Below are 20,881 nucleotides of genomic sequence, written 5' to 3'. Positions count from 1 at the left end.
GGAAAAAAAGAAGCCTTCTCAAAGTGCTTCTCTCGTTCTTTCATGCCCGCCCTCCCTCTCTGTTGCCATTTTATATTTTAGCCATTCGGCTGACGCTGTATTCCAGATCTCCTTACAATGGGTGCCACAGCAAAAATAAAGTCCAGTTCATCAGCTACATTACAGGGGATTCGAAAAAAAACAGATGACCTGAACACAAATCCACCACGTTTTAAGCATCACAAGAAACAGTTGCTCTGTGGATTTCACCAGCCAAACATGACTTTGAAGGAGTTGAAAGAGAAACAAGAAAAGGTGAGCAAAACCTCAATCATGTCGGTTTGTACACACGGTCTGGACACTGATTTCTTGTCAGGTTATTATCTCGTCTCCGTTTTAGGGAATGGACATGAAGTTCCAACATGGCAGCAAACCGACACCGGTCGTGTCGGTCGCCGTGCTCAAACCACGCCCACATGTTGACAGCGTTCCATTGGTTGTGTTGACCGTGGCAGCGGTGTTGACGGCCCAGTGCTGCGTCCGCACTCTTCGTGTGCTGAAGCGAAACACGTCGCGGTACATTTACAAAGCAACAATGACTGAACTGAACAGAACTTAATGCTGTGGCCTCTCACGCAGTCACTAACATCCCGGTGTAATGTTCTGCTGTGGTATCGATCCGGCGGTGATTGCTTATCTCTTTGCAGTGGAGTCGCTTCCCGTCAACACGCACAGCACAGCTTCTCATTTCCTCTTATATTGACACTGTCACTGTGTGTGTGTGTGTGTGTCGCTCACCTCTCCATCTATCAACATTATGATCAAAACTCGTCTCTTCACCAATTTAATTCGCATTCTACGCTTTTACCGTACACAACATGTCATTTGGTGCAATTAACTGTGTTTGCTTGTATGCCGAGTTTAAGAATGATGTGATCCCGCCACTTGTCCCTGATTGGATAAACACTGGCCACCTGTGACCTCTCAAACATCTGATCGCACACATCGATTTTGTGCATAATCACTGCATCTCTTGGTTTCCCCCTCATACACTCCCTCCAACTCTCTCACACTTCCTGTAACGCTCTCGCTCTGAGATAAAAAGGTGCCAAATTCGCAAAGTCAGAGTAGAGGGGTTGCCTCCACACGATGGCTTGCAGCTGTGGGTTCTAACAGTGCAAACAATGGCAACAGTGCTGACAAAGCTAAAGGTGTTTACCTGAGACTTCAGTCTCTGTTCAGGTAGCCATTACTCCACTATATCTTTACATTGCAAATAGTTGTTTGCAGCTCTGTTTATGCTCTGAACAACAAACAGAGAACCTTAACGCTTTAGCTGGTAAACCACAGATTAACCCCTATGGACATCCATTTAGCACACTTTCTGACACTCAACTAATTAGTTTTACTTTCAACAAATCAGATTCATTGGTGCGATAACAAGACATAAGCTTGGTCCCAAATCCATACTATATACTAAATACAATACAATACTAAATCCATACGAAAAGACCCTAAAATTTAGTGGACTGTTGTATTCTCCCACAATGCAATGCACACAGCTGGAAGAAACTGAAACAGATTATGGATGTTAAAACAAAACAATAGCAAGTCTGTTGATCTTTTAAAAAGTTGCCAAACCAGTATACCAAGATGATTGGCATGTACGGTAGTACTTTATAGACTTAGTATGTAGTACAGATTACCAAATTGAGTACCAAATTCCATGTCAAGACAGAAAATCAAAAGGTGATCCTCCGGGAACCATAGATGTCTGCAATACATTTCGTGCGGCCGTCCCCATCCCCCACCTGCGGCCCCGACGGCTGTCACTCTCCTTTAACTGACGGCTGCTGTAAGCCCCCAAGTGCCGGCCTCCTGTGGAGAGATTAAAGTCAGCGGGGAAAGAGGATTTACTCTCCACTGTTTTCTCTCCTCTCTCTCTCTCGCTCTCTCTCTCTTCTCTCATGCTTTCTTTGTTTCACCTGATGCTTTCCGCACCCTCTCTGTCCTTGAACGTATGCGGGGTATGTCCCCAGAGTGAGAGGGATCTTATCACGTAAGATTCTAAGTAACAACCCAAAAGGATCTGTACTTAACGGCTGGTGTCAGGTGGGTCTTTCGCAGGGCAAATCCTCAAGCTCACAGGAAGTGACACAGTTTCCTTAAAAGGAAGTGAGCGGCATGAGACTCTCGCCACCTACAGAAACAAATTCATTCATTCTATCAACGGGGTTCAGGACAAAAACGTTATAATAATTGTCAAGGGATGTCTAGAGGTTACAAAAACACCATACAGACGATAAAACGCCTCCCGTCTAGAAATAACAGATTCAAGCGTGATGGGAGAACACTGGCTTGAATGGAGACATTAAAAGGGCACCAATGAATTATTGATTAAAATATTAATAGCATTAATCCTAAAAGATGTGAAAGGGAGACGCGGCGACAGGAGGTTCGGAAAGATTGAGGACATGACCATGATGAGCAAAACAGGTAAGAACCTGCTGAACACAGCAGCCTCTGCATTAGTTGTGCCGAAAAGAAGAGGGAAATTGTTGTGTTTTATAAAGGACAGAATCCCCGTCTGCCTCATTGAACAGTGAAAAGGTCCTGCCGACAACATGTCATTCTTTCGTTGGTTCGTTTCCAACTTGTCTGTCTCGGTTTGCCTCCCACTTTGTCCGCCTCATCGGCCTTCACGTCTTCTTTCTTCCTACAACGGCGTTTCACCGGGGCATCGCTTGAACTAAGTGAGTTTGTGTCATGGCGCGTGGACTCGAAGTGGAAGCAAGAACAGAGCAGCGTACAGTTTTGGCACAGCGCTCCAGAAGGGGGTCTGGATTAGCACCGGCATACGCTGACACGATTAACACGCAGCCCCGATCGTGGAGGAATACAACGACAAGCTATTTCGGGCAACAAAGAAAAATCCCTTCAAAGCATGTAAAATGGGAAAAAAAACTGAAAATGCTAAACACCCAGTTTGTACAGGAAGATGTCAGTGATGAAGGAGCCTTGCTGGGAAGATGGTGTTTTTACTTTGAAGCTTCACCTGTTGGTTGGAGTAAAACTTGCAATTGTATACACTAGTATGAAAAACTATTAATTAAGTGCATTAAATGGGACGTTAAAAATTTTGATTTATTTCCTGTTTCAATAGGCTGTCATGTGGGACGTAACACACACATAAATTGAGGACAAAGAGTCTTTTTTTGTGTTATTTGACAGAAGAGGCCGATGGTTTCTACTTGAAGAAGTCAGGATAAAGCCACCACGGTTAATCGTCTCCTCTCCCGTTTTGGTGGAGCTCATTTTCAAATGTGATATCTTGTTGGAAAAACGAGTTGTATTGAAACGCAACCTGATTGAGCCATCAATCAGTTGAAGCACGTAACGCAGGACCAATTGAGGTGAAGTCGTTTTTGCGGATTAGTTGGAGAGGTATGCAAATGAGACGGTGGGCACAGCGTGACTTGGAATTGGCAGAGCTATTTCTGCACCGCTCCTTTGCTTGGTATAATTGCGAGCAAAGCTGGTTGTGTATAGAGACATTGTGCGGCACGAGAGTGAACCCCGGGCGAGTGAGTGGCGGCAATTTAACCCTCGGAGGAACATGCACGGAGGAACATGCACGGAGGAACATGCACGGAGGAACATGCACGGAGGAACATGCACGGAGGAACATGCACGGAGGAACATGCACGGAGGAACATGCACGGAGGAGCAGCGAAGATTTCAACACAGTTGCATTTCCTTGCTCTCACTCTTGCACATCTCTTACCTCTGCAGTGTTGCACAAAAAAAACAAAATACTGAAGGTAAGGGGGGTGATATTAATTGTAATAATGATCTTGAATAAAAACAGGACAGAATTAATTGTCTCTAAGGAGCATCCGTTTCTCTTCTGTCCGTTTAAGCGCAAACTCAAGGAGACTCACCGCGCAGCACTGTATGCCTGTGTGTGTGTGTGTGTGTGTGTGTGTGTGTGTGTGTGTGTGTGTGTGTGTGTGTGTGGTCTGTGTCAGTTAATTAACACTCGGGCGTGCGGGCGTGGGAGTGTCCAACATCTCCCCGCATCAAAGCAGAACCATGTTTCATGATTCACTGGCTAGAGGCAGGTCAACATGATTAATGCACCAGCGGTGTGTGAGTACATGCAGAACATCCAGTGTGTGTGTGTGTGCGTGTGTGTTTCAGTACACGCCTGCACATGCAGTGCGTACGTGCGGTACGTGTGCTGTTGTTTTTTTCTATTGTCCATCCCATCCATCATAAATAGCTTTGTGATTATGTTTTGGCCAGCAGAGAAGGCCTTGCAGGCCCTGACCGGCCCGCCACTGGTTTTAACACGTTCAGAGAGCAGCCTCCTCGTTTCCATCCAGGCTGAACCACAGCGGTTGAATGTGAATGGAACGAGGCAGAAAAGCTCATTCGGTGCTGGTTTTCATGCCCACAGCAGCGGCTGTCGTGCTAATATGGCGTCTGCGAATTAAAACCTTCCCTACGGAGAGACAGGCAGGACTCACAGGGGGAAATCTCCTGTCAGGGGGACAAACGTCCGAGCATGTTATTTCAGTGCTGTTATGACGGAGCCGCTGGATGTTATTATCCCCAAATCTGCATCATCTCAGACCCTATAGGGCTCATGTTCTTGCTAGAATGTCCTGTAACACTGAGCAAAGAGGTACAAGGTCACAACCTGACCACATGGCTGCGAGTGTAAAAATGCTGCATGCATTCATGACCTCCGCGGCGACGCAGGATCACAAGACCCAAATGACAAATGTCTCCCAGCATTCGGACGGTTTTTGTCGTTTTTTTGGTCTCAGCTGAGCAGGGATGATGACGCAGATTGCATTTCTGACATTTCCTGGTTATATAATCCAAAGGAGGACGGACAGACAGAAAGCTACGGCGGGAGGGAGGGCTTGGATCGAGACGGGCAGATTAAGCAAAGAAATGGACGGACGGCAGAGGGGGAGCGCTCGCTCCGAAAAGGACACATGACGAAGGCTGAAACGGTTCTAGAAACAGCCGAGGGGTCATTACGGCGGATCGTCTAATGTCCCACAGGCGTCTCCTTCGAACGCTACGATCCGTCAACGTGTTCGTTGTTCAGCTAGGCCGAATGATGTGCAGGCATGGAGAACATGGCGGTGTGGGACGTACAGGAGATACAAAGCAATCATCCTGTGGCCTGTAGGGATAATCACTGCAAAGCCCCACTGTCCCATTCACTGAGGATAAAACCCACTGGATTAATCTGTAGGCCTACAGGATGCACACACACATACAGAGAGAGAGAGAGAGAGAGAGAGAGAGAGAGAGAGAGAGATGCCTCACAACACTTACATAACACATGGGTGGACCACTCTCTTCTACTTTACCTCCCTCGTACACGCTTTCCCTTTTTCTTACCCATTCACGTCCGCTCTCTCCACTTTCTGCTCCCACTAACAAAACCTACAGTGCACGTGTATTACACACACACACACACACACACACACAACATCTCTCTCTTCCCACCGCCCCCGCCTTCCCACCGTTTCTCCTCTCTCCTCTTGCATTCGAATGGACACCTGTTAACATGCTGCTCCTTACATGCTGTTCATTTCTACACTCACACATACTCAATGCTGACGGGCGCTTGTAGCACACTATATATGTATATATATTTGAATATAATCTAGGTACATGTACACAATATACCAAACACATAAATGACTTGATAAGGGTAAGAGAGTTTGTGTTTATTTCACCAAATGTAAATCCTTTTCCTTTTTTCCTTCTCCTCTGACAGCATTGCTGTTATAATGGCCGTTGTCGGGATGGAAAGGACCACTCTTGTGGGATTCATTTAGCATTGTTTTATTTTATTTGTACGTTTGTTATTCAAAGTAGTTTTTTCCTCCTGAAGACTGCTCTGTGTTTGAGAAAACTCAATCGATGAACTGTTAAAAGGACAAAGAGGGTTGAGGCGCAGAGGAATCGGGTTACTACAGATCTGCTGTGTCATCCCGAATCATAAAGCGTGGATATGCACACATATATATATATGTATATATATATATATATATATATATATATATATAGACTAGACTGTCAAACCAGACCTTTCCCCTCACGCATGATGGAAAAACGGGGAATTGATTCCCTTTTTTTTTTTAATAGCATCATTTTTATCCTTTATTTATTCTTGGGAAGGATACCAAGTCACTCCAAATCAAAATAGTAAAGTCTAAAGTCACGAGCCATTAGTGTTTAAGAGAATTGCAAGCCCTAAAGTCATGTGACTCAAGTCCACACCTCTGTAAGTAGCACAAACGGTTTAACTCCAAGTACACACTGTGTGGGCGAGCCCAAAGACATCCTGCGGGGCTTCTAAAAGCAGCTGTCCCTCCCATAAAATATGGATTCATAGCCAAAGATGACAAACTATTCTGATGAATAATGCGCCATTAACAAGTTTTAAGAGGCCATGCCAAAAACAAATCTGTATATAAAAATCCCACATGGTTAGAAAAGCAGCAGTTGCCAAGAATGGACTGCAAACGCGATCTCCCTGCTTAAGTGAGCAACATGCACTGAGAGAGAAGATTGTGATCAAGGTGCGTTCATGGATGTTCCTGTTCTTTTTTCTTTTCTACCATCTGGCACTTTTGTAGCAGATCACTGTTGAAATTCAACAAGGAGAGAGCAAAAAGATTCACGAGACGCTTAAACAAGGAGAGGGGAATTAATTAAACGGTGTGACTGTGAAAAGGGACAAGAGGAAGAGTCGTCTGTGTTGTTTTTCCCACAGATGTAGCGGGAGGCTGGTGGCAATTTCTCGCCATTCTTCTGTGGGCAGGGTGATGGATGGGTGAGCGGTGGGTAATGAGGGGGGGGGGGGGTTGTGTGACAGTCGAGGCAAGAACCATTTTCTCAGCTGCAAATAGATTATTCGTGCGCCCTGACTTCATGTTCATGTGTGGAGAATCAGCGCAAAAACAACAAATACCTCTTTCAACGAAGGAGAAATCACAACTAACCAGGTTCAAAACTATATAATGCTGCCTTCCAGACACTCCGGGTTCACAATGCCAAAAACAAACATGGCTGACTGTGACGCTGAAGTGATGTTTCTTTGAGTACAACCTCCACATGTTTTGGGGGCATTTTCACAGTTTTTTACCGTGTGACTGTTAAATGTAAGCAGCTACCTTATAACAGGGGAGAAATATTGTTTACATCAGTTTACATGCAGAACAGAACAGGTTTTGGTGTGTGATTGTCTGTATTGTTCTAATTAAATGCAAGCTAAATATACTTTACATTGCCTTTTAGTTGATGGTTTTACCATTTACAATGTACCCTCCCGTTGTTGTGTGAAGTCAGATAACACAAGAAGATAACTTCTTCGTGAAGTCGGGGTAGATTGAGTTTACAAGTAGGAACTCTGACTTTGAGTGGCGTTCCATCGTAGTTTTTCTAGCAGCAAGTCAATGATATTAATCCGAGGTGTCTAAAAATGATATTTTTGCTTCACAACATAACACACAAACGCAAAATAAATAGCTCTTGCCACATGCCAACTGACTAGAAGTGTAAAAGACTTTTATCGCGAGTCTTTTTGATTTTGATTTGTAGCACGCTTTAAAAGAAAGATTATGAACAACGTATATGCAATGTGTTTACTGTCGACACTCATATACTCCAGTACTCCAGTATCACACACAATTACTTTAAATGAAGGTGACATGAATAGAATTACTCTGTTGCACTGCAAACTAAATTCAGTTTATTGTCCTCTGTTGTCGTGCACACAACACAGGCTGTCCTATTTATAGTGTTCAAGCTCTGATTTCTAAGTGATTACAAGTGTTTTCATCGGTGCTTTCTGGGTACAGGCGACTGCTAATTGGGTGTTTGATTTCAGTGGCAGTGTTTAGCAAACAGCTCACTCAGACTTTTGGTTTTAAATGATGTGTTTTAGAATTTCTAACTTTGTGTGGGAGTCAATGTGCTGATGGTTCCGCATATCAGCTCAATAGAAAAGGCCGCATGAGTTGGTGCCTTCGGCTCTAACGAGGCTGGGTACGTTTTAGTTGACTGAGGTATCAGCGTGCGTAGTATGCTCCGTGGTCACTTCCTGTCCTAATTGAAGTATCTATCTGTTTACTCCTGGAAAACAAATAACACTGGGCTGCCAAACAACGACAATACACATGGTGTTGACCTGCTTACGGGTTGACTTGAGCTCTTTGTCCTCTCTGACATTACTGTAACACAGAGACGGTGGCGGGACGGGAAGCAGGGAGGGCCAAAACTCTGTGTGACGCTCTGTTTTTCCTGGAATGGAGGTGTGGTTCTCTTCGACAATAAAACGGCTGTGAGTAAAAACATCACACATAATGAGGCAGACGCAATAACCATGTCTCTACAAATATTGTTTCAGTGAGTCAGAGAGGTAACTATGTATGTTCCCGTATCCCCCGCATGGAGACACAGGAACACAACCGTTGCCAAACTCTAGGTGTGCCAAACAACAACAGTGCTTTGGCCTTCCTACCGCGTGCTTTTAACCACAACGTACTACTCTCCCAGAACACAGACAGATGGACAGACACATAGATAGATAGATAGATAGATAGATAGATAGATAGATAGATAGATAGATAGATAGATAGATAGATAGATAGATAGATAGATAGATAGATAGATAGATAGATAGATAGACAGACAGACAGAGAGATGTAAACATAAAGTCAAAAGGGAATCATCACATCGTAGCCAGAGACAGCCTCTCCTCCATCACAACACCCCCGTGGCCATGACTACTCCGAAGAGACCGATGCAAAACAATGTCCATCTCAATTCCCATCGACCAAAACGTGACAACGCAATCCTCTTGCTTCTCAAAGGCAGATCTAGTTCTCTACTTGTCGCTCGTGGCGTGCCTCGTTCCGCCTGGTTTCACAACCGGATAACCCCCCCCCCACACACACACACACACACACACACACGCACACACACACACTGCTTGTATAATGAAAAATAAAGAGACTTTGACATATATTTCAACACCAACAGCTCTGATTTGTTGGTGAAGCTCACGTGTGTTTCTGCCAGCTCGAGCTCGTTTGCTCCGGAGCTGTCCGCGGTGCTGAAACCGTCCGCCTCAACGCGCAATCTTTTAGAGAGGGAAACAGCTTCCCAGAGGCTGCCTTGTCCTTTAATTGAATCCTGATAACAAACAACTACTTTAATCCTGTAATATATTTAAGACGGAAGCTCCCCTCCAAACACGGACACAGAAAACGCCGCAAAGTGCGACGCTTAATGCGCATTAATCGGTGCTACAGCAACACCACAGGGGCATTTACACTGATTTCGCCTTCAGATATGATTTCGTGGGCTTTGAAAATTAGCAAAGACATTCGCTTTAATCACAGACAATCAAACCGTCGCCGGTGGAAACTTTAACAAGACAGCCACATATTTTATGAATAATTCAAAGTTCACGTGGTGTTGTTCTGTTTTTTTTCCTTAACAGTGGACTTAAAGGAAAGCCAAACTGGTCAGACCTACCTTGTTTATTTTACACTGCTCCTCTTCTTCTTCTTCTATTTATTTTGCTGTATTTGTTTCGTCACAGGTTGAAAATGTCCGACCGTGCTGCCGCTCCACTCAACGGGACTGTCCCCGGTGGAAACGCGCCGCCTCCTCCTCCACCAACAAGTGTAAAGCGAGACGGACTAAGAAGTCACGCACTTCCTCTTAATATTTTACGAAATAAAACCGTATCAAGTCAACTCCCTGTGAGGTCAAATGAAACGTATATTTCGTCGTTGAATATCCCAAAAAACAGACCAAACGGAAACATCCCCGTGGCGCTCGAACGTCTAGAAAATTCTTCCTCACCAACAACAGGCACGTGCTGCTCAGGTTTTTTCACATTTGTGTCTGGTGGATATTTTGGTGGCTTTTACTTTGATGGTTGAATCACCTGACATTCGTCCTCATTGTGTTAACTTGATGCTGCCAACAAAATGGCCGCGCCCTCTGACGTCACAGGGTGGCTGAAAGATGCAAGATTTCACACGCATCTGTAGAACACAGTAGTAGTCCGTCACATCTGAGACTGCCTAATAAAACTGATGAAACTAAATAAATAACTTCAGTTAAAAAAAAGAAGAAAAGACAGAGAGGGGATTCCTTAAAATACAACTTGTATTTTAATAAAGTAGGCTAGTATTCATTTTTACTTTTAATATAATAATATATTTATTATCTCAATTATTTTTCAACCAGGATAAGTAAAAGAAACATTACAAATACTGAATAAAATAGAACTATTGATTAAAGATATATAATAAAATGCAAATATACTGTATGAATCAACGTTTCTAGACATTGTTATAAGGCATACATACAATCTGGAGTTCTGCATTAAAATTCACTGTGAGCGACTGAGACAGAGAGAGACGAAGTGAGTGACGCAGAGAGTCAAAGTGTGCAGCGCTCTAATGTTTCCTCCACTCCAGCTTCTTCACACATCTGACCTTCTTTCCATTTGTGCAGACAATAACCCGCTGGGACTCTTGAAATGGCACAAAGTTCTGCAGGTACCACCTGAGATACACTGATGTCTGCACATGCACGTACTAACACATGTGCAGACACACACACACACACACACACTCACACACCACCATCACTTAGTAGTTCTCATTTCCCACAGAGACACTGACCCACTGATGGGAGATATCAAAAGATGCGGTTAGAACTAGAGCTACCATGTCTTCTCTTTCAATTCAACTCATTTTTAAAATCAGCTCAATTCAATAAATTGCGTAATTAACACTGAACCACCAACACCTCATGCGAAGAAAACATCACCTGATCCCACTTTAAGCTCAGCCTGCACCGCAAACACTGCATGGCAACAATATAGAGCATGCTAATATTGAAAATATGAAACTCATGGGAGTCAGACAGCATCCCCCACCCATGTCCTCCACCCTGAATACCAGCTTGTTCCCTCAGGCAGAGGCTTCAGAGTCCCCCAGTGCAGGCTCAACCGCTTTGAGGACTCCTTTGTCCTCCTGTCCATCAAAGCCCGAAATGGCAAGCTAGCCAGAGCCCAACCCCTGTAACGCTGATTTGTATCTTAACTGGACACATGTGCTTTCTATGATGATTCTACGTTGATGAGACTGCTCTACTCTTACTGTACATATTATGTACACTGTTACGATGACTACAGGTGTGTTGTGCGATGGGCAGTGTTCAATATATTTGTTGGCTGGTGGCAGTCTGTGCATAGTACTGTATGTATGCACTTTGTTATTTTTGTGTTTTTTAACAGCTGTATGTGTCCAAGACAAATTTCCTTCGGGACAATAAAGTCTATCTTAACCTATCTTAGCCTTAATATTGCCTGTCATATTCATCCCATCAGGGCACATATGTGCCCATATACATCCTCCTCACTGTTTGCCCCCGAAGTCCTTGACATTACATAATCAAATACACGTGAGTCAAATGACACATGAATATCCTCCCAAAAATAAACTGTCAGGAACCAAACTAAAGAAGGACGACGGGCTCTTTCTCTGAACTGAATGTGATGAATTATAGATTAAAACCACTGACGAGAATCATTACAAAAACAGCCTTTTGGGCCTGAAACGCTGCACGATCATTTCATCAATCAGTTTCTTGAGAGTATGTTCTCGGCCAGTTAGCCGGAACCGTCGACATTTGTTGTTGTTTTTTGTCTTTTTGGTATGAATTTTTTGCCCGATGGTTGTTAACCATTTGTGTCCTGTGTGACCGTTACTTCTGCAGCTGTGTACAGTGAGTGCAGCTGAAATGGAACTCTTTGATAAAACAGCCTGCACTCGGGAGGTCAAAGGTCAGAGACACAGCGCCTTCATTAAATACTGCGACTCCGGAAAGATCATGTCAGGGAGGTAATGTCAGAGACATGCAGAGGTGAGGACGGATGTACTCTCCGCTTCTCACCTCCCAGTTCAACACATGTGACTGTTGAACACTCATCACTGCTGCCATTAGATAAACATCATACTGACATTGATCTTTTTTAACAGCAGAACATCCAGTTAACCCGTCGGGTCGTATAAAAGACATCGGCTCAACAGAGGATCTGGAGGAGGATCGACCGTCTGCGCCGCGCGTGGCTCAGATCATCACCGGCCCTTCCACACCTCCCTCCCACATTAATGATCCAACAGCGCAATTGATCTCACTCGCTGTGTTGCCACCGATTGAAGCAGATTTGAGATGTGAACAGGACACTTTCCCCAGAAATGACCATTCTGTGATCGTGACGTGACATGGCACAGTTCGTGTGACATCTCCATGCGCTCCAGCCGGCTGTTGTTCCGTCTGTCAGTCACCCCTCGCGCTCTACCACAGGAAACGACTGAGCTGCTGCATGCTGTGTCTCACAACACGGGCTCCACTCAACAGCTACACACAGTTAGCTGCTTTGCCGACTTGGGTGCTAAGAAAAACCTGCAACAATACCGGGCCCACGATAATCCATATCTGTAGAGCAATCACTGTTAAAGTGTTGTAATTCATTAGTTTAACAGCCTCGGCTTGTGCCACATGCAGTGATTCCCAACCAACTTTGAAAAAAATAGAAATACGATTGTATTAAATAAAATAGACACAGCCTATTTGTCCACATACTGAGTCTGCTGTAACCACAGACTGTACACCACGTGTGAAAACATAGCAAGTGAGCAGAGCGATACAAACAATAAGTTAAACGATTAAAAGAGATAGCTGAAGGCGGGTAATGATCACAACTGTTCCAATCGCTACCGGAAGCTAAAAGAAGGATACATGGTGAAATGGACAGATAAGGGGTTGAAATTGATAGCAAAAGTAATGTATTATCATTGATATGGCGAACATTATAGATACAGTAAATAGACTAATGGATGCATTTTCTGATCCTCACATTGGGTGCAGATCTTGTATTTATAACGTAGACTTTCATCATGCTTTGTGTGTGTGTGTGTGGCTTGTGTGCCTATATGTTTTCATGTGAACATGCAGCATATGAATCTGTGTTGTTTCATGAGTGCAGTCAGCAGAGATGCGATATTCCCAGAGGGAGGGCAGAGAGCTGGAGCTGCAGCCAGAGAGGATCATCTCAACACGCCATCGATCCTGGCGACGCTGCCGCTGTGTGCCTCCTGCTCCACAGCCCTCCATTATCACTCACAGACAGCATTTCAGAAAGCTGTTGATACACACGTAACAATAGTTCCTTGGAATTGTGACGTCATTATTAAATTACCCAGAATATGATTATTGTTTCTTCAATTATACAACTCAAACACTCAGAAATGATCCGCCTCACGTGACTGAATGAGATGATGATACATTGTGTGAAGTGTTTTGTCTCTCCAGCTCTCTGACTTTAATTGTATTCATGATACAAGTTATTGAGGGAAATATCAGATCATGAAAAGACAAATATTTCTAGTAAATGTCATAAGACAGGCTGAACACACGCGATCCGTCCTCTTTGTTTACCTTTTTTTTTTTTACGTCTCCATGGCCAAATCCCAATGTCCCACCTTACGGACTCAAGGACTTTGAGGCGCGCTCCCGCGACGTCCGTGAGGGTTTAGGGATGTCCCACTGTCAAATCATCGAGTGTTTGAGGGCTCTCAGGCAGACATGTTGAGCCCTTTATGAACCCTTTCCGTAAGTCAGCATGGTATGCTGACTTAGCCTAAGGGAATTACCCACAAATCATTGCAATGTGACGTTAACATGCAAATGTCCAACTGTCACATTAACACCTTTTTTATGCATTCCGCTCTGACAAACAGTCTTTGGTGTAAAATTAATTTAAAAAATGAAAGAGAGACAGAAATTCACAGAAAGATGTTATAATCAGTCAACATTTACTGCCAAACTTAACACAATCAAAAACAAAAGATAAGTTAGAATAGTACAACACAGTAATGCACAAAAAAGCAGGATGGAGCCAGAGCCTTCAGTTATCAAGCTCCTCTTCTGTGGAACCAGCTTCCCGTTTCTGTCCGGGGGGCAGACACACTCACCACATTTAAGAGTAGGCTTAAGACTTTCCTCTTTGATAGTGCTTATAGTTAGGGCTGGCTCTGGCTTGCCTTGGACCGGCCCATGGACAAACTGGTATAAGCAAAAACTACAGGGGGACTTCCTACACTGAGCACCTCTCTCCTCCTCTTCTTCACCTCCGTCTGTATGCATTGATGTCCCATTAATGCTCATTACTAACTTTACTTCTTCCCCGGAGTCCTTGTGCTTCCTCTCCTCACAGGTTTCCATGGAGCATGGTTTCATCTGGACCTTCCTCCTACCATGGCCCTGCTGACTCCAACTGCTAATATCACTTTTATTATTACTCACATTACTATTTCATACTACCGATACCATTAATGCACATTATTGACCTGCTTCTTCACCAGAGTCTCTGTGCTTTCTCGCCTCACAGGTTCCTGTGTATCCGGGTTTACCTGGACCAGGTGTTGCCTCCTGTCGTGGTTGTGTCATACATTGAATGTGCTGTAATTACATTGAATGTGTTGTAATTCACTATCCTGTTCTACACATGACATCATTGCACTTCTGTCCATCCTGGGAGAGGGATCCCTCCTCTATTGCTCTCCCACAGGTTTCTTCCTCTTTCCTCCCCGTTAAAGGGTTTTTTTTGGAGAGTTTTTCCTGTTCTGATGTGAGGGTCCCGGGACAAGAGGATGTCAAATGTGTACATATTGTAAAGCCCTCTGAGGCAAATTTGTGATTTTGGGCTATACAAAAATGAATTGAATTAATGAACATGAGCACACGAGCATCAGTTTAACATGAGAACCTCTGATGAGCACAAACCTGATTCCCGACAGAGATCTTTGACCTCAGACGTGTAAACCTGTTCCATCGTTTTGGGTTCATGCTAATCTTTCACCACAGTTAATGCAAAGATAAAAACCCATTTGTTTGTAGCATGTTAACAACATAGCAAATCCTGTTCCAACAGCAGTCACATTTATAAAACAATGGCTACCTTTCCAAAATGACTGACGCTGCAAACTCTGTTTTACTGATTTTATGAATACATTTATATTTTGTATTACGTCTCTGTGCCTGCTGCTGGAAATTACACGTGAAACAAATGGCCGTTGCCCCCCTTGTACTAGAAAGACTAATACCTCGAATACGACTCCACAATCAACGGGATGTCTGCTGCAATAAACCTCTGTGTGAAAAATGGCAGATTTCATCAAAAATCAAACAGTGCGTGTTCTTACAAAGTGCCCCTTTGTTAGTAGTGACTTCAGGTCTAATACTTTAAGTTTACTCCTCACACACGGTAGTTATTATGTAGACCTCCCAGAACACACAGAGAATTACTTTCCTCCCCGTTGGTTGGATTCAGGAACATCACGTAGGTTTTGAGTCTTGCACTTGAAACGTTCGCCGAACGTGTCCGTTGTCCTTCCCGCCTTCGTACCGCCGCCGAAGCGCAGGGCTCACCGCCCCCCCGAGATGCACACAAACTACGTGCCGTTATCTGCCGCCTTTCTGGAAACCGCTCGGCAGTTCCCGAGCAAACGTGTGCAGGGAAGAGGAAACGACGTCATCCCTGGAGGTCGAAGGTCCGGAGGCAGCGACTGGAGCAGCAGTAGGCCACGAAACTCACTGTCGTCCTTCAAAAAGGAAAAAATGAATCGGTGAGAAAGATGACTGCTCATAACTCGTAGAGAAAAATAAAGAGGGAGGTTTCTACATGTGGCGGTCAGTGTTCTGCCGTGGCTCTGTAGGCAACCTCAAAGGGAACGCAGGGTGCGCTTGTTCTGACCTGCGGTGCACGCCTGCCAGTGCCGTGTCACGGAGGGGGAAGAGTTTGGGGTAGATGATGGTGAACATGGTTTGACTGCAGCGGTGGCAGTGTCCCAGGGGGAACTGCAGCAGGTCCAGCAGGCTCTTGGGGAGGGTGATGGGAGGCAGCAAGCTGAGGTCTAAAAATAAAAAAAAGAAGCAGTCAGAACCAAGTTATTTTATGTGACTTGATGGAGTGGAATCTCCAGTGAGAGGTGTTTTCATTTTGCTTGTTTGCTGCATTTATTGTCGTTCAACTTTCTTTTTTTTCCTCAGTTGGCTTTATGTTTATACAGTTCCAAGCTTTGAAGTGGAGTCACAGCTTTCACAATAGCAGATTTTCACGATTATTGTGGCCAAAATCATTTAAAACAAACTAAACAAAAATCATCCACCAGGCCGAACATCTGCCATCAATTCAATGTCAACTGCAACAAAATCACTTGTGGGGAACAAGAGTTCTTATCTTATGTGCATTATTGACATTATACTTGCTATAATATCCCGGTTACCACCAATACCAGTAAATCTCAACACCCCTGCTGCCGACTGTCAGAGGCTGACAGCTGCTCAGTATAAACAAATAACCAACAGTGCCAACAAGCTAAAGTGTCGGTTAGAGTCTATTCGGTCAGTGAGGCCCAGCTGGCCACATTCATACATCTATGCGGTGTTCAGCGCTCCTCACCTGTCGGGCGCTGGTGGTAGATGCGGTGCAGGGCTCTCATGGCGATCTCCTCCAGGGGAACCACGCTGTCCGCCTCTGAGCCCACCACCTTCACCTCGGCCGGGAGCCCGACCAGAGCCCGACTCAGCGCCTCGCCCGGCGCCTCCCCCGGGTCGCCCACCAACCCGTGGGCTGGCACGCCGCACCTGCACGGGAGCGGCACGCTGATTATTTTTTTTTGTAATCTCACATGCAACATTGTGTAGCTCAATTTCTTCTATGGTGTTTCCATCAGATTTTTACTGATGTAAAATATGATTCCACTCTCTAAACAATGTACAGCTAAACAAACTCAAACTGGCTAAATAAGTTGAAGTGATCCAAGTCAAATGAACGGCGCACAACCAACAACCCAAACTTTGATGAGCTCCGTTACCCGCTGCAGCCGATGACCTTGTTATACAAGTAGGAGGGAAGGCCTTTTAGGTCCACGTTGTTGTCCACGAACACAAACTGCAGCTCTCGTGATCGGCCCAGATCTGAGACACACAAACACACGCAGATATTAACATTGCCTCGCTCACAGTATCTACATCGCTAAGGCCACACACAGATGAGGGGGGGGGGGGGGGGGGGGGGGGCGCATTACTGACCGAGCGGGAGAAAGGTCAGCCGGTTAGCGGCCATGGAGAGCTGGTTGAGGCGGTGCAGCCAGCAGAGCTGCCGGGGAACGTGGCCCAGCAGGTTGTGGTCGGCTGTCAGGTTCTGCAGCGAAGCGCAGCGGTGCAGCCGGTCCGGGAGGGACATCAGCTGGTTCATGGACACCTCCAGGGTCTCCAGGTCCTGCAGATCGCCGATCTCTGAAGGTGGGACACGAGCAACAGTCTTTACCGATTAGATGTCGGCCATTTCAAACAAAAGAAATACCCGAGACCTTTCATCATCGGACTGAGATTTAAATGCAATGAAACGTGACATAACAAATTGGCAAGCGGTCACCAATGTTTCTGAATTATTCACAAAATGTACTGAGGTTGAAAACTTTAAATCATAGCACGCCATTAAAACATCAAGTTGAACAACACTTGTTGTTGTTAATCCTCCAGAATCAAATGAAATGAAAACATAATCATCTGGACACACATTTTTAAAGACACGCGCTCCATCTTGTTGATGAGGACAGTGCCGCTGCTATCCGGTTCAGTTTGGTTGAGAAGCTCTTTTGCCCCCTGCTGGCAAATTAAATACTTACAACTCCATTCAGACTGCTGTTCTCACAAGAAAAAAACAAAACTTGACAATCACCAACAATAATATAACTTAGTGGGAAATGTTACAAGTAAAATGTCTTGACTTTATACCGTGAATGAAGTATAAATGTGTTACAAACAAGTAATTTACAAACAAGTAAAATAAATAAATAAATAAATAAATAAATAAATAAATAAATAAATAAATAAATAAATAAATAAATAAATAAATATATAAAAATAAATAAATAAATAAATAAATATATATATAAATATATATATATATACTTCAATTTCAACTGTGTTTTTCATAATCACATTTGAATACCATGAGGAGGAAATGACAGACTGACAGCTGCTGTGTTTCACCTGGAGGAAGGCATCTCAGATGATTATTGGAGAGTCTCAGGTGCCGTAGAGACCGTAGTCGGCCAATCTCTGGACAGAGGAACTGGAGGGCGTTGTTGCTCAGGTCCAATGACTGCAGTCTGGCCAGGTTTCCAATAGCTGGGGACCAAAACCACAGTTGCCCTCATTATGATGAAAAGACAAAACTTAACCAGCACTTTTTATATCAGTATTAAGAAATGAATGTGTGTTGTGCTTGATTTCAACAGCCTGAGCTCGTTTAGTTTCTGTCAATCTTTTTCTTAAACTTTGAGAGATTTTAATATTGTTGAATTACTTTAAATCTGTGTTTTAGTGTTCAGATGTCTTTGGCCATAAAGACTTCACCAAAGCCAGGAAGTCACATGCTGTTGAGTGAAAGCTAAGTGACAAAGGGATCAGAGGACTTACCTTCAGGAATAATGACGATGTTGTTTGAGTGCAAATACCTTAAAGGAGAAAAAAAAGTTACACTTTGAATAGACCAAACTGTTTGATCTCAGGTAATGTGTGAGAGGCCTTTTATTTTCATGTCAATGTAATTCTGGAGTTAACTTTTGGCCATAATTCTAAAGTATAATAGTCCGTCAGCGTTACAATTTAGGAATGCATCAGACAGCCTCATTCTGCGCAAAGTACAAAGATTACAACACATGTCGTCAGTTCACAGTTCACCAGCCACCTCTCCTGTTACATCAGCCAGTTTTATGTCATGGAACGTGTAGTTTCAGGCAACTCTGTTCTGTCAAATAACAACTGTTGTGATTATTTGCACAAAAACAAAACACAGCATTGCTGGATACTCACAGTTCAATTAGATTTGGGAGCTTCTGAGCAAGATTGTCAGGCTGATGAGAGAGCGAAACAGAACATTAACTTGTGTAAATGCCCCGCTGAACTAACGCAGCTTCTAAAACATTTGCAAAGCGGTCTCGAGTCATGCAGAGTCAACATGTGCTGCACAGGAATACCAGCGTTGTGAGAGAGTTCCTCTTCATGTACAGTCTCTCCAGAAACTGCAGGCCTTCATCCTTCAGCAGCTCTACGGGGAAATGATTCAGGTTTCTGTAGTTCAGGAACAGGTTTTTGTGGCGCTCCTGCTTGGCCACGAAAATAGCTTCATGGAGCTCAGCTGCCATTTCTGATGAAACCTCTCCTCCCCTCGGTGGAGGAGACTTGGCAGTGCCTCCTTTCTCTATGGCATCACTGTTTCCTGAACGAAGAGCAGATGAACAGAGGCGTCAGGACACAGCAGCGTTTGGGGCTTTGACCGTTGCAGCTGGGAACAAAAACCAGGATAATAGAGCATGCAACAGGATTATTAAAACCAAAACGTTTTCGCACCCAGTGACTTGTATGCCTCTGCGCCATGCGTAACTCTAGTAAATAGTGCGCAGGCACACATACAGCGGAGGGATATTAGTGTCGAGCAGAGACAAAAATGAACCCATATTCCTAATTCTGTGTGTATTCTATAAAAACGGTGTCGCTATATGAGGCAAACAAAACCCACAATTCAGCCTGTAGCTAGCGGTGTGCTAATGCAGGCTAGCTTTCAATGAGCCCGTCTGTGTTTATATCCGTCGTGCCATTAGCATGCTAGCTAAGCAGCTGATATTAGCACATTATTGTAGGTAACAAAACGCCACACAGAGAGCAGTTATTTACCTTAATTGTGCGGGACCATTTTATCCTACTTTATTTTCCACATATGCACGTGACACCGCCCGAATGTATGTTTGTAAGCTGACGCTGAGCAAGGGGCTGTTGAGCAGCAACAACAGTGCTCCGTCGGGGGGTAAACAACGTTTACTGCTAGTCTGCTTCTTCTTCTCTTTCTAAATTCACTGCAGACCGCCTCGCTGCTGCCGCCTGCTGTTTCATCGTTAAACTGCATCATCAATGACATACACCCCTCACGAAGAGGTGTAAAGTAAGTACATTTACTCAAGTAGTGAAGTGATAGCGGTAACATTTTGTGGTACTTGAATTTGACTACTTTATGCTTGAGCTACATTACATTAGAAGGAAATAATTTGACTTTTCCCCGCGACATTGACTTGGCAGTTGTAGTTGCAGGTTCCATTGCAAAAATTAATTATGTGGTAATTTGTTATATGATGGGTAGTTTTCTTAAAGATCAAAACACCCAACAGTAATTAAAGCAATAAAAATGACCTCAACCATTGAAATGCTGCTTACATATTAATGCATCGGTAATCATAATCTAATAACATACACTAAAAGGGAGCATAAAGCTTTTTTTTGTACACAGTTATTGTTTTCGTATGCTGCAGAGTAGTAACTTGTAACTGCAGACATTGTATAAAGGGCATTTATGTTTTTGGATATCACAGTATCTCTTCAGTAGCCAGGACCAGTCGTCCACCCTCACACACTACGTACACCCCCAACTAAAAGGGCCCCAAACATCTAGATTGATTATGTTTAACATGAAAAATATTTTATTATGTTAATATAACTCATTATATACTCAAATATAACTGAAAAAAGGCCGTCTGAGGAAAACATTAAAGTTCTACGTGCTGGTTTAGTTGCTATTCAGATTTGACTCACAAAATAAAACAGGTGGCATATGATGCATTAATATTCCCCTAACTATCCGGCATCATAGAACTGAACCCTTCCCTTCAGGCAACGTTGGCAGAAAGGCTTTTAGATATAAACAATACACACGTCC

The 20,881-nt window shown here is 43.9% G+C and overlaps 2 protein-coding genes across 2 annotated transcripts in view; both read right to left on the bottom strand.

Moving 5' to 3' along the window:
• Nucleotides 1-9,657, bottom strand: part of LOC306786942 (synaptosomal-associated protein 25-A-like) — a 30,049-nt gene extending 20,392 nt beyond the window's left edge. Inside the window, exon 1 of the mRNA XM_079281895.1 lies at nt 9,553-9,657. The gene's annotated coding sequence lies outside the window, so the exon portion shown is untranslated. The remainder of the gene's footprint in view (nt 1-9,552) is intronic.
• Nucleotides 9,658-13,895: 4,238 nt separating this feature from the next.
• Nucleotides 13,896-19,967, bottom strand: lrrc28 (leucine rich repeat containing 28). The gene is made up of 10 exons (XM_079292725.1): nt 19,849-19,967; nt 19,152-19,393; nt 18,988-19,028; nt 18,592-18,629; nt 18,163-18,300; nt 17,197-17,403; nt 16,980-17,082; nt 16,565-16,749; nt 15,857-16,016; nt 13,896-15,704 (listed from the first exon to the last, which is right to left on the bottom strand). Exons 2-10 carry the CDS (start codon nt 19,317-19,319, stop codon nt 15,635-15,637), a joined length of 1,110 nt encoding a protein of 369 aa, XP_079148851.1. The 5' UTR covers nt 19,320-19,393; nt 19,849-19,967; the 3' UTR covers nt 13,896-15,634.
• Between the last annotated feature and the right edge of the window lie 914 nt (nt 19,968-20,881).

This window comes from Melanostigma gelatinosum (genome assembly GCF_949748355.1).
Source record: "Melanostigma gelatinosum genome assembly, chromosome: 2".
Lineage (NCBI taxonomy): Eukaryota > Metazoa > Chordata > Actinopteri > Perciformes > Zoarcidae > Melanostigma > Melanostigma gelatinosum.
The sequence above is the reverse complement of the archived record's forward strand: the minus strand, read 5'-3'. Positions and strand labels throughout refer to the sequence as shown.